The sequence below is a fragment of the Marmota flaviventris genome, chromosome 2 (genome assembly GCF_047511675.1).
Source record: "Marmota flaviventris isolate mMarFla1 chromosome 2, mMarFla1.hap1, whole genome shotgun sequence".
Lineage (NCBI taxonomy): Eukaryota > Metazoa > Chordata > Mammalia > Rodentia > Sciuridae > Marmota > Marmota flaviventris.
This window is the reverse complement of record NC_092499.1, coordinates 56,507,267-56,522,375: the sequence shown is the minus strand read 5'-3', so window position 1 is coordinate 56,522,375 and position 15,109 is coordinate 56,507,267. Positions and strand designations below refer to the sequence as shown.

Genomic DNA, 15,109 nt, shown 5'->3' with positions numbered 1-15,109 from the left:
AGAAAAAAATTATCCAGAAGGGAGCTAAAGTAAAAAGAATAGTAAGATAAATGTTAGGAAGATGGGGCTGGGGGTGTGGCTCAGTGGTAGAGCACTCGCCTCGCATGTGCAAGGCCCTGGGTTCAATCCTCAGCACCACATAAAAAAAAATAAATAAAAGTTATTGTGTACATTAAAAAAAAAAAAAGACATGTTAGGAAGAACAACTGGGGCTTTGGGGAATAGAGCCTATACTAATTTATGTACTCTAGATTACAGCTGGAATTGTGTTTCCTTTTCATCCCCACTCCAAATGAAAGTCCTGAAGGTAAACTTTCCCACTGGATTTTAGAAGAAGTTTAAAAACAAGAAAGGAAAAAGATTTTAAAATTTTTTTCCAAACATAATGTTAAGGGTCTAGATCACAAATCACAGATGAATACTGTTTAACATGTACATTATTCTCTTTCCCTGGGGAGTCGTAGACAGAGAAGAAGTCAATGATTCTTGGCTGTAAACTCCACTTTCACTGTAAGAGCTGATGTTTGGAGAGGAAGATCGAGATGGGGAGTCCATGTTCAAATCAAGCTTCATTGCAGAATCAGGGCTTTCAATGTCAGAAGTGCTGCCAGTCAGTTTTGCTCTTTTCTTAGCTGCACTATTACGAAGAGACCTAAGAGAGCTCTGCATCTAAGAAAAAAACAAAACTGATTAACGTCAAGAGATTAATAGGAGCCCCTTATATTAGTAATAGTTATCCTTAAATTTTAAATTCCATTAATTATACCTAGGTAGATGCCCTTCAATCTCATATTAATGAGATGGATGCTAATACATATGCACACAGTATAAAAACACAGAGTTCATCATTTGAATATTAATAAAACATCCTACTAGGTTATAAGCTCCTTGTGAGGAAGAATCTCAGTTATTATTCACCATGATATTTTTGGTAGCTAGCACAAATCTAAATATACTGCATTAATTCAATTACTTAATAAATCACTGAATCAGATGGTAGATATCTGAGTTAAAGTCAGAGCGGTATAGTTAATCTTAGCTAACTGGTATGCTGATGTAGCTACTTACAAGTTCCAGAAGGTTAACAAAAAGTAAGCAATTTTCTTTTCTTTCTTTCTTTTTTTTTTTTTAAGAGAGAGAGAGAATTTTTTAATCTTTATTTTTTAGTTTTTGGCGGACACAACATCTTTGTTTTGTATGTGGTGCTAAGGATCGAACCCGGGCCGCACGCATGCCAGGCGAGCATGCTACCGCTTGAGCCACATCCCCAGCCCAAGTAAGCAGTTTTCTAAAGTATGATGTTTATATCTAGCTAATAAGTGTTAAGAGTTTAGAGAACAAATCATGATATATAACTTCTAAAGCTAACATTTTTAGAAATGTAGGGTTGAAACAATGAGAAACTAACACATTAAGGATGGGAATAGAACTCTGAACCAATTAAGGAATACAGAAGTATGTAACTGCTTTTATATTTTAATTCATAAGGTTAAACATTTAATGAAAATATTTGCCTTCAAGTAATGAAAATGTCCATAAATTTATTAAGTTTTCACACTTGAAAGTCAGGTTCAACAAATACCTTAACGGACTTATGGCAGTGCAGAACAGTGGGAAAAACAAACAAACAAACCATAATGTAATGAATCTGGAGTTAAGTGACCTGGACTTCTAGCCCTATGACTTACACTTTGACCTACCACAAAGTGTAGACACAAAACATCTGTGAGCCTCTTCCAAAAACCAAACACACACACAAACATATACTCACACACACACAAATAAAACAAAAATATATGGTGCTTTGTTTAACTCAAAGAGATACTATTAAGATTAAGCAAAGTAATAAAAGTGAAAATGTTTGGTATTTTAAATACTATAAGACATATCAATATGTATTAAATACTCTAAAATGTATCAATTTCAATATACAAATGCATATAGAAGTAAAAGTTGCTTGATATACTTTCTTTTGTGACACAAGAATACTATTCTACTCCAAAAGTTTCATGATGTCTCTTTTTAAAGTCAACTTACATCAAACATCTTAAAAGCAGGCTAAAATAATACTATAAAATGCCATGACTGAACAGTTTCTGTTTACATATATAATATAAAACCATTTCATGTTTTGACATGAAATCAGACAAAGTGAAATGAAAAAAAGGAAACTTCTATCAAAAACTACTCTGAATTGAAACAAATACAGCAACCATATTCCTTCTGACAAAATTACCATGTATCATATTGGCAACATTTTTAAAAAATGGACTGATCTAGGATTCAAAAGTGAATATACAGGGGCTGGGGTTGTGGCTCAGTGGTAGCGCACTTGCCTGACATGTGTGAGGCACTCATGCACTTAATGGACTTATGGCAGTGCAGAACAGTGGGAAAAACAAACAAACAAACCATAATGTAATGAATCTGGAGTTTATACAGGTTTGATTCTCAGCACCACATATAAATAAATAAAAAAGTAAAGGTCTATCAACAACTAAAAAATGTTTTTAAAAAAGTGATTATACAATATAATCTCAATTTAATGATAAAAAAATTTGTGCATATGCACAAAGTTGAGGCTCAAGAATGTCCACTGCAATATTGTTTGCAATAGCCAAAGACTAGTAATAGGACAAAATTAATTGCATAAATATACCATAAATAAATAAAAACTACAGTGATGGGGCCCGAGTTGTGGTAGAGCACTTGCCTATTATGTGTGAGGCATTGGGTTCGATCTCTGGCATCACATAAAAATAAAAGAAATAAAAAATAAAGGTATTGTGTCCATCTACAACTAAAAAAGCATTAAACAAACAAACAAACAAAAAAACCCTAAAGCAATGCATAAAATATGAATTAATGGTAATAGTAATTCCCTCTGATGAAGAAGAGGGAGAAATTAGATTGTGAAGGGAAATATTTTATATTTTACTCATTCAAAAAACAGGAAAGAAATATGAAAAATTGTTCATTGAGAATAACCAGTGCAATAACATATTTCTATGTAATCATAATTTTAATGCAAAAGGAGTAATGTATGCATAGAAAAAGTACTTGGTAGGAAATACAGTAGTATGAACAGTAAATTATTCTGGGAGGTAGTCTAGTGTAATGAATTTTCTTCCTAATAATTCACTGTATTCTCACATTTTCAGTAATGAAATATTTTTACAAATAAGAAAATAAATATGGGATAAAAAAGTACCTGATATTTTTCCTGCAACTATAACATTACAGAAATTATAAATTTTTTAAATTATTGAAAATGATATATGGCTCTAACCTCTTCTTGATCCAAATCTTTATCCCTGAAATTCAATTCCGAAAGATCAATTGTAAGACTGTCTTTCTCATTCTTCCAGATGTCATCAGGTTCCTTCTTTTTATGTCCCACTGTGCTTAAATCAGCTTTATCAGGCAAAAGGTTTATTCCTCTTGGTATGGGAGGGACAGGCTTCGTCCCATTTAGGCCTCGTCGGAAAGATGGTGATCTCACCAAGGCAGGTATAAATTGAACTGGATTAGGTTTTTCTTGAGAATTTTCTCCTGCATGAAAAGTATGTATTTTATTTTTTTCCAGAAACAAAAAGGCATCATAGTCACAAATATCTGGAATACAGCGTTTAAAAATAAAAAGGCACATCACCATTTGTCCCAGCTATCCCACTCCTTGGTTTATACCCAAAGGACTTAAAATCAGCATACTACAGCACTAGGGTTGTGGCCCAGTGGTTAAGCACTTGCCTAGCATGTGGATTTGATTTGATTCTGGATTTGATTCTCAGCAATGCATATAAAAACAATAATTATAAAAAAAGGTCCATCAACATCTAAAAAAATATTTTTTAAAAAAATCAGCAGACCACAGTAACACAGCCACACTAATGTTTATAGCAGTTCAATTCACAATAGCCAAGCTATGGAACCAACCTAGGTGCCCTTCAACGGATGAATGGATACTCAGCTCTAAAGAATGAAATTATGGAATTTGTCAGTAAATGGATGGAACCAAAATAAATAAAATGAGATGAAATAAAAGTATCAGTGTCCCTTATGAATATAACAAAAATGAGCCACCTGAAATTTTTTATTACATAAAAATGTTACATATACCAAGTTAAATTGTTATTTACCATCGCAGAAATCATCATGACTAGTATTTGTTATGATCAAGTCCAAAATAAGCTAGAAGGGCTGCTTTTTTGGTATGATATAATTATATAAGCAATATCTGAATGATTAGTGTCTATAAATCAGTAATACTGGGCATTGGGGAGAATAAGCTATATAAAGATTCAGCAGTGTTGTTCGGGATCAAATTCAAGGCCTCCCACAAGCTATACAAATGCTGTACAGTGAACTACACCATAAGCCCAAAGTTAGGCAACATATACTGTTCATGTTCATTATAAACCACTATTATTTGCCTGGTTCTGAAAAAGAATTTTGAAATGGCAATAGAAGAAAAGAAATGAGGGTTGGGGTTGTGGCTCAGTGGTACAGCACTTGCCTAGCATGCGTGAGGCACTGGGTTTGATCCCCAACACCACATAAAAAAAAAAAAAGTTATCAAACAAAGGTATTGTATCCATCTACAACTAAAAAAATTATTTAAAAAGATAAAAGAAATGATTATTTCAACTGAATTTTACATACATACATTTGATCTATTAAACATACTTTTTTTTTGGTACTGGCAATTAAACCCAGGGGCGCTTCACCTCTGAGACACATCTCCAGCCCTTTTTATATTTTATTTTGAGACAGGGTGTTGCTAAATTGCCTTGATAAGTTACTGAGGTTGGCTTTGAACTTGCAATCCTCCTGTCTCAGCCTCCTAAGCTGTTGGGATTACAGGCATGCACCACCACGCCTGGCTTATTTATTCATTTCTTAAAAAATATTTATTTTTTAGTTGTAGTTGGACACAATACCTTTATTTCACTTATTTATTTTTATGTGGTGCTGAGGATCGAACCCAGGGTCTCGCACATGTGAGGTGAGCGCTCTACCGCTGAGCCACAACCCCAGCCCCATGCCTGGCTTATTAAACATACTTTTAATATAATATTTGATCTTACAGAGAAGACAAAGAAATTAATAGAAGGCTATGAAGGTTGAGTGTTAAGAAAAAGTGATACAATTGACTGAATATGCAATAAACCGACTATGGTTATAAACTGGAACATTAGTGTTATGGGGTTAAAGGTAGATCATCTTACCTCAGTGGCTTGAGACAGAAAAGCATGTAGAACTCTTTTTTTTTGTTTGTTTTAATATTTTTTAGTTGCCAGTGGATTTTTTCACTTTATTTATTTATATGTGGTGCTGAGGATCGAACCCAGGACCTCACACATGGCTGGCAAGTGCTCTCACTGAGCCACAACCCAAGTCCCGCATGTAGAACTTTTTGAGATTAGATTTGTCTTGAATGAATTGATATGCTAATTTCAAGATTTTGGAATGGGATAATACTAAAAAAAGTTTTGGTTTCTAACAATTAAAAGAAAACCACTATTCAAAATAATTTTAGTGTATTTTATAAGCATTCAATAAATGTTGAAAAATGAATGACATTAATTACAGTGAATAATATGCATGATATTTTATATTTGTAATGCTAAAATTTATTAGTAGGCTTTGAGGCAATATACATTATTTGTTATTAATAGCCTGGTTTTGAAAAAAAATTTGTAAGTGAGAATAAGAAAAGATATGATCATTCTAACTGAATTTTATATTATATACATTTGATCTTTCTTAAGTACACTAGTAAATATTTTTCTACATATTGACTAATTTAGAGAAAACAATTTATCAGCTTTTAAAGATCTAACAACCTTATATCAAGTACTAATTTAAGCACACAAATAAATTTGAACAAAGTACAGATTTTTACCATCATTTCTACTTGTAGGGTCAGATGGTTTTTGGCTGATGAATATTTTCTGTGGACTTGGCTTTGATAATCCTTCAAAGCTTTTAAGAGGCCAGGAATTTGAGAAATTAACAGGATTATCTTGAGACTTCTTTGGAGATACAGTAAGAGGAGATGTATGCTTTGGACTAGTTCGAGGTGATGAGAGAGGATAGGATGGAAGGATGAAGGCTCCTGGACTTGGATTTGGACCAGAGTATGATGAAGTACGCTCTGTTTGACTACCAAATGTTTGCAGGGTCTTACTGCCAAAATTTAGGCTAGCATATACTGTAACAAAGAAAAAGAAAATATGTTATTTATGCATTCACATCTCAAAGTTTTTTTTCTTTTTTCATTATGATTTTCAACCCATCTGGTATTTGTATTTTTATATGGTGTGAGGTAAAGATCTAACTTAATTTGTGTTCAACTATTTTGTATCTTCTAATATCAAATTTCCTTATGCTATTAAAATTGTCTAACCTTTGGGGCTGGGGTTGTGGCTCAGGGGTAGAGCACTTGCCTAGCATGTGTGAGGCACTGGGTTTGATCCTCAGCACCACATAAAGTAAAATAAAGACATTGTGTCCACCTATAACTAAAAATTTTTTAAAACAATTATCTAACCTTTGCATATTAATTTTCTTCTTGTCAAATTATATATACATATACACATATACATATGTATATATCACATACACACACACACAGAAAAGTTTCATCTTCTTAAGGAATTGTTCTTTTTCTCATTAAAAGAATATTCTAGTGCTAAAAATGGTTTTAGGTTTAGTGTGCATAGTCTCCCTATCAACAACAAATTTATACCTGCTTTTCTTTGAATATGTTTTCCATGCTTTACATTTCCCCAGTCTATTCTGATGTATTTTAGATGTGGCTCTTAAAAATGGCATTTCAATAAAAGGTAAAAATCTAGCCATGCGTGGTGGTGCACACCTGTAATCCCCGCAATTTGGGAGGGTGAAGCAGAAGAATCACAAGTTTGAGGTTAGCCTGGGCAACTTAGCAAGACCCTGTCCCAAAATAAAAAATAAAAAGGATTAGGGATGTATCTCAGTGGTAAAATACCCCTGGGTTCAATCTATAGCAGCACAACAAACAAACAAATAAACAAATAATCGAATCTCCATAATTAAAATAATTAATCCTATCTATTTATATTTACAGAATTATTAATATGTTTGGTTTTAATTCTACCATCTTTTATTTTATCATTCATTTATTTAAATGTGGTGCTAAGAATCGAACTCAGTGCCTCACACATGTTAATCAAGTGCTTTACCACTGAGCTATAGGCCCAGACCTCTACCATCTTTTTTTTTTTTGTGTGTGTGTGTGGTGCTAGGGATTGAACCCAGGGCCTTGTACATGCAAGGCAAGCACTGTACCGACTAAGCTATATCCCCAGCCCCTCTTTTGTGTTCTTTATTATGTTCTTTATTACTTTTTCTTCCCTTTTATTAGTATTTTCTTTTTGTTCTTCAACTAAACCAAACTTCTATTTGTAATCTTTTATGGGTTCCCTTAAATTTTCCTTTAATGTTTTAAAAATGATTTTACATGACAGAGACCTAGCTTTATACTGTATACTGTAAATGAAACAAATAATTTTGAAAACCTATATCAAGATATATCATTCAACTTTTAATTCACATGTGACATGGTTAAGACCTCTCCTTCCATCACCAAATCTTATTTGGGTGGAAATGCAGACTTAGGTAGTTACAGATTAACATATAAAATAAAAAATTTCAGTTTCCTGATTTCAATTACAGTGCTTTATTAACAGGTTCTGATGCTTTTGAAGCAGTGTTTTATTATACATTTTAGGAGATTTAAAAATATTTCTCACAAAGAAATCAAACATCAGTTTTTTTTTTTTTGCAGGGGGGGTGGTACTGGGGATAGGCCACTGAGTCACATCCTTAGCCCTATTTTGTATTTTATTTAGAGGCAGGGTCTCACTGAGTTGCTTAGTAACTCGCTGTTGCTGAAACTGGCTTTGAACTCATGATCCTCCTGTCTGTGCCTCCTGAGCCACTGGGATTACGGGCATGTGCTAAGGCCCTGGCTTAGATATTTTTTATGTATATAAATAGATTCAATACCATGCAACATACACCAATATTGGGAGCACTACAACATTTAAAACTGGGATGAGAACATGTATATGATTTGACATCCATTCCCCAAGTCCTTCAGAGATCCTATGAGGAACGTAAGTTGAGATGATGCAGACCTGAGAGAATTTTTAATATATAGCCAACTATTAAGTTAAATTCTATTACACTTAGAAGAACAGGATATCCCTTTATACTTCCTGCTCTAATATATATTCTGAGAGGTTACAGAGAACCAGAGCCATTACACAGATCTGAAAATATACTAAGAGTGGAGGTATTTTCAGAGGTAATGTATCATTCAGGGATGGCCTAAACAGGAGCAGATAAGCAACACAGTGAATCTTCTTGGCTTCTACTAATCAGGAGACTCAGAAATATTTCATAGTCAGATTTAGAAAATACTCATATCATTAAGAAAGATGAACTAAATTATTATTTTGTGAATTAACACCACAAAGAAAAAATTTAAGAAGTCATATAGCTCTTTTGGGTAGGTGGTGAGAAACATAGCTAAAATGTAAGTCCTTTATTAACTAAATCTTCTTTATTGATTTCAAATGATCATTTCTTTTCCATAACAAATATAGAAACATATTGCTATGTTTCAATAAAAATTAAAATATTTCAGTTGGCGTGGTGGTGCACGCCTGTAATTCCCAGTGGCTGGGGAGGCTGAGACGAGAGGATTATGAGTTCAAAGCCAGCCTCAGCAATGGTGAGGTGCTAAGCAACTCAGTAAGACCCTGTTTCTAAATAAAAATACAAACAATAGGGCTGGGGATGTTGCTCAGTGGTTTGTTGTCCCAAATTCAATCCTTGATATCGCTCACCCCCCAAAAAAATTAAGATATTTTCAGCTGGGCACAGTGGTGCATGCCTTTAATTCCAGCTACTTGGGAGGCTGATGCAGGAGGACAGCAAGTTCAAGGCCAACTTGGGCAACTTAGCAAGACCCAATCTCAAAGCTATAAAGTAAAAAGGGCTCAATGGTAGAGTACCCTTGGGTAAAATTCCTAGTACCGGGGTATGGTCATAATAGATTCCCAATCACCCCAAAAAAGAAAAAAAGATTTCTAGAAATATTTAATTTGATCCTACCTCTACAGAATAATTGTTAAAGGTATTAATTAGCAAGAAACTTTAAAATATATTAAATCTCAAAATTCATGTGGCTGACACAACCAGTCTCAAACCCTTCCTTTTCTTCTGTATCTTGCTTCTTTGTTGAAATAATAGCTTGTTAGGAAGTTAGAATTCCAAACAGTACACATAATCATTTCTAATAACCTTAAATTTTAAAGCTGTTGTGGGAAAATTGTCTTCATACAGTATTATTTAATAAATAGTGTTATTTTCAGATACTTGCTCATTTCCATTATAAGTTTCTAAGCTTTTTATTTATTTTTATTTTTTATTTTTGAGTACTGGGGGTTGAACTCAGAGGCATTTGACCATTGAGCCACATTCCCAGCCCTATTTTGTATTTTATTATTTAGAGACAGGGTCTCACTGAGTTGCTTAGCGCCTTGCTTTTGCTGAGGTTGGCTTTGAACTCACGATCCTCCTGTATCAGCCTTCCAAGCTGCTGGGATTACAGGCAAGTACCACCGTGCCCAGCCTAAGCTTTTAATTTTAATCAGTCACATTTATAACAAGATTACAAACGCTAACATTTTAGATAAGTATTATTAAAAAATGTTATTAAAATATAACATACATTTTTATTGTGATGATTAAAATTACACAAAGTAACATAAGCTAATGTTGGAAATCATTCCAAATAGTTATAAATCATTTGTTTCCAAATAAATCTGAACTTATACCTTTATCTGGATGACTGTTAGTTGTCCCCAGGAACTGTAAATCAGAATCCACACTGCCAGTTTTACCACATATCTGTGAAAATCCAAGTTGTCCACATTTCCCAGGAAGATTCGTCTGATGAGTCCCAGTAGTACCTTTTAAAGGAAAGTGGGGAAAAAACACAAAAGTAAAAGTAAACTTTATTCCATGAATACATCAAATGTTGGTGTATACTGGTGAAAAAAAATAGTAATACAGTACAGTAAGTCAGGCAAACAAAAAAGTCAGATAGCTTTGGGTATGGGTAAATCTGAGAAGTGGCAGGGGTTTAAAAGGACTGAATACAAACTGGTAAAGAACAAGGAAAGGAAAGGTATTTTGAAGAAAATACACAAAGGCAATTTCTTTCTACTCTCTCCCTTTTCTCACCATGGAATGTTTCTCCAGACCTGGCTCCCCTTCTTCCTGGTATCTTAAGGATGCTTACTACCCCAAAAAGTTCCTACCACAGAACTCTTCTACTTTCTTTCTTAACATAACACATCCTAAGCTCATCCAGACATTTTATTTCTGCTTGAAAATACTATGGAACTGTATTGCATTAAGGTCTATAAACTGTCCTAGAAGAAATAATACCATATCCAAACTTTGTCCAAAATTTCCAAAACTGATAGAACTTGGATACTGAATATTTTTACCTTCTAAACCGTTTTACCTTCCCACTGGTATCATTTTTGTCATCACATTTCCATTTTTGTTTGTTTGTTTGTTTCATAGAAAAAAGAATACAAGGGCTGGGGTTGTGGCTCAGTGGCAGAGTGCTTGCCTAGCACATGTGAGGCACTGGGTTCACCCCTTAGCACCACATAACAAAATAAAGCATTCTGTCCATCTATAACTACAAAACATTAAAAAGAAAAAAAAAGAAAGAAAAAAGAATACAAGCTTATTAACATACACAGGAAAAATCATAGCAGTGTGATTACCCTAATGTCTCATTTTTATCTGAAGACTAAATTTTGAAATTCTTCTCTATTCTCCTTATCTTTTATATCAAAATATCATATTTTCCTGATTTTATTCCTTACAACCTTGTCACTCTAGCTTCTTTTTCTTAATAATAAAAGAAAATCTCTATTGCTCCTTAAGGCTTACAAATATAAGTTCAAAATAAATATAAATGTTACAAATATAAGTTCAAATTTTTGAGCATTCAAGGGTTCCTTGTGTCCCAATTTATCTTTCATCATCTAAAATGAATCTTGCCTTGATACAACTCTCAGAATATCAAGTCCATTCCTAATATAAATATTCATGTCCCTCATAGTTCCCTTCTAACTGCTTGTACCACATGAATCATAAATGACTTTTCCTTCTTTTATAGCCCATGGCAATGACCATGTCCTCTGAACTACCATAGCAATATTTACTTTCTGTAACACTTAGGCAATTAAACATCTTTCCAGTTGCTCTAGTAGAACATTCTTAAAGCATTTTGACTCTTCTTCCTCACACTCAATATCCAATCTACCAGCAAATCATGTCAACTTTACCTCTGACATATAATTAGAATCTAATCACCTTTCACTATGTTCATTGCTATTTTAGTTCTGGTGAAAGTTTCCATCAACTCTAACCAGGATCATGACAAGAGAATCTTAATCAGTTCTCCATTTTTGCCTGTGTCCTCATTACATTTATTTTAAATATGAGATCCAAAATGAGCTTGGAAAACAAAAAAGCAACTGATGTCACTTCTTTCTTTAAAATACCTCTCATTCAGAGTAAAAGTTAAAGTTCATTCAATAGCTCAGTGGTTCTTATATTTAAGGTCCTCTATTATTTCTTTAATTTTTTACTTCTCTTCCTCTTACTCATTTCATTCCAGGCATACTAGCCTCTTTTATCTTTCTCATGCATGTCCCATGTATGTTCTTATGCAGTTACTCTGCACTAACTGTTCTCTCTTCCTGAAATTATTTACTCTTCTCTCTTGGTATCTATTAGCTTGCCCCAAATATTCTCATCTGAATATGGCTATCTTTCACTGTATTACTTAAAACAGTAGTCCATATTCCACTTCTCTGTTTTATTTAATTTATTTTATTTTTTAAATGTTTTTTTTTTTTTTTGGTTGTAGACAGACACAATATCTTTATTTATTTATTTTTATGTGGTGTTGAGGATTAAACCCAGTTCCTCACACACACTAGGCAAGCGCTCTACCACTGAATTTCAATTCCAGCCCTCTGTTTTATTTTTATCCAGCATATATCATCATCTAATCTACCAAGTCTTCCATTTAGAATGACAACTTTATTAGGTAGAAAGTTTCTCCTCTCCTGTTGACTGCTCTATCGCTGGTACTTAGAAAGTTCCTCACATAGAAGAACTCAATAAATGTGAATGTTTCATTAAGTGAATATTGTCTTACTTTGTTACTTAACAGAATTCAGTAACAAACCTTTCATGGTCTCATGAACAATAATTTCTTTCTTTCTTTCTTCCATGGCCTTGTGCATATGAGGCAAGCACTATGCCATACGAGCTATATCCCCAGCCCAAAACAATAATTTCAAAATGAACATTTTTATCAGATTTTTAATAAATATTTATTGAATCTGAATTTCCTATTAGATTATAAGTTCTTTGACTCCTCAAATGGACTATGAATTTTAAAGAAGTCTTTAACTTGAATATGTTCATCACCTGCAACTTTTACTTACCAGCAGCACACACAGGAAGGGAATCTGAGTTAAAATCCCGACTATTCTGAAACAAGTTTCTTGATACTCTTTTTCTGCTAAAACATAAATCATCATTGACTGGCATTCCTTGGGAGGGCTTTAATTTTGGAGATGGGATGAGATCATATGCTGAAAACTATGAGAACAGAATAACAAATTAGCAAATATGTATTTAAAAATATGACAAAACAACTTAAACCCAACAATGAAATTCAGATAATAAAAATATTATCAAATATACAGTGATAGAAATAAACATCGATATACAGTGTAATATAATAATACTTTTCTTTCTAGGATAGAAAAGCTAATTTTTTTCTCTTTCTTTCTACTTCACTTCAATGCTTTTCTGTACTTTACTTGCATATAGTATGTATCTGGCAACTAGAAAGGAGAGAACACAAATGATGAAAAAGGTGAAATGACAACTTGAATGAAGAATGGAGTTACCTCATTCTGCAGCATAATCTTTTAAACTATGCCATCTGAGAGCATTAAACAATAAATGCCAAACTGAAGGTCACTGAACAAGCAAGCATCCATTATACTGTTCTCACTGAAGCAAATTCATTATCCATATTCTGTAGACCAAATGTAATAAAAATGACATGGTAACCTATTCATGGTTCCTTTACGAAAGTTTCTTCTAAGTCTCTTGGGTGAAAAACAAGTACATAGGGGCTAAAAGGTGTAGTTCAGTGATAGAGTATGTCCTTAGCATACATGAGGCCCTGGGTTCAATCTCCAGCACCACAGAAACAAATAAAAAAACCCAGTATAATTCTTTATATATGTCTTTGTGGAAACCTTGTGGTTTCCAAGTCCTTTCTTATAAACCCCATATGATGTTTAAGGTACAAAAGTCCCAGGATACAATTTTGAAGTTATATCTAATCACAATTAAAGAGCACGTGTTTCAAGTGTTCAGAATTCTTCACACTGACAATCCCCATTATTCTGGATCATTTCACATTCAACATGGCTACAAAACATTCGGAAAAGTGAGTAAACTGAAAAATTATACCATCTATATATGTACCTGGAAATTACAGAAACAATCAAATCTAGACATACAGTGAACTAAAATCCTTGTAAATGTGCTTCTTTGTGAACTTTGCGAGTAGCAGATAGCAATGAAATATGGTAAAATTAAAAATACATCCATTTGAAAAAAAACTTTGAAAGTTTTTTAGGCACTTGAATACTACTACTGTTTAAATTTTTAAGATTTGTGTTTTAGGGAAATATAGAGGAATATCTGTATACCAATATTCATTAAAAGATTGTTTATAATAGTGAAAAACTGTGACAAAATGTCTATCAACATAGAATTGAGTATATATGACTCTTATCATTTTAAAAAAGCTGTTAACAGTGCCCTTAATAAATTAATAAAGCATGTCCATTACTTGGTATACATTTTGTCTCCCTGTAATTTTATTATCTAGATTATTTTCCCGTTAATAAAGATGACTCTCTTAAATGTCTAAAAGCATTAATGTCAAATGTCAAACTCTAAACTTGCTTCACATTCTGATGTCCAACTTTTAAAATCTATCAAAATATTACTGATTAAATAGATCAAATATGAAATAAGAATGAAAGGTGTTTTTACCATACCTTCTAAATTTTCTGTTATTAAACATTCTGTTTGTTGTTAGCTCTGAAATAAGCAGCCTTAACACTGAGAGTAGATATGCTTTTGAGTAGTTCATTTTTAAAAATATTTTTTGATTAATGTGTAAATAATTATGCACATCAATGGTGTTTGCTGTGATATTTCAACCCATGCATACAGTGTGCACTAATCAAATCTAGTCTCTCTTTATCTTCCCGGTCTTCCCAGCCTACTACACATTCAGAATGACTTTTTTTTTTTTTTTTAACTTCTACACATGTGAGAACATGTGGTACTTGTTTCTCTGAGTTGGGCTTATTTCATTTAACATAATGTTCTTAAGTTTTACAAGCACTAAAAAAAAGTTTTTCAAATTCTTCAGGCAGTTCAAAAAATTTAAAAAGAAAATTGAATTACTACTTATTGGAAACAACATGGACATTGATAGCAGAATGCATTTTGACACATCATACATAAATGGAGTATAACTTCTCATTCTTCTGGTTGTACATGATGTAGAATCACACCAGTTGTGTAATCATATATGCACACAGAGTAATAATGTCAGATTCATTCTACTATTCTTCATACCTCCCCATTCCTCCCCTCTCTTCACTCCCCTGTCTAATCCAGAGTACCTCTATTCTTCCCTAACTGCCCCATTTAGTGTGAATTAGCATCTGCATATCAGAGAAAATATTCCGTTTTTTTGTTTTTTTTTTTTTTTTTTGAGACTGGCTTATTTTGCTTACCATGATATTCTCTACCTCTATCGCTCCATCCATTTACTGGCAAATGCCATAATTTCATTCTTCTTTAAAGTTGAGTAATATTCTATACCACATTGAATATATATATATACCACATTTTCTTT

The 15,109-nt window shown here is 33.1% G+C and overlaps 1 protein-coding gene across 5 annotated transcripts in view; it reads right to left on the bottom strand.

Annotated features, from left to right (window-relative positions):
- Positions 1-15,109, bottom strand: part of Togaram1 (TOG array regulator of axonemal microtubules 1) — an 88,135-nt gene that overhangs the window by 45,108 nt on the left and 27,918 nt on the right. For all 5 annotated transcript variants that reach the window (XM_071607858.1, XM_071607860.1, XM_027929778.2 and 2 more), the window contains exons 2-6: positions 12,597-12,753; positions 9,891-10,025; positions 5,906-6,214; positions 3,290-3,552; positions 437-669 (exon numbers count right to left, since the gene is read on the bottom strand). In XM_071607858.1, coding sequence (XP_071463959.1) covers positions 437-669; positions 3,290-3,552; positions 5,906-6,214; positions 9,891-10,025; positions 12,597-12,753 — 1,097 coding nt within the window. The remainder of the gene's footprint in view (positions 1-436; positions 670-3,289; positions 3,553-5,905; positions 6,215-9,890; positions 10,026-12,596; positions 12,754-15,109) is intronic.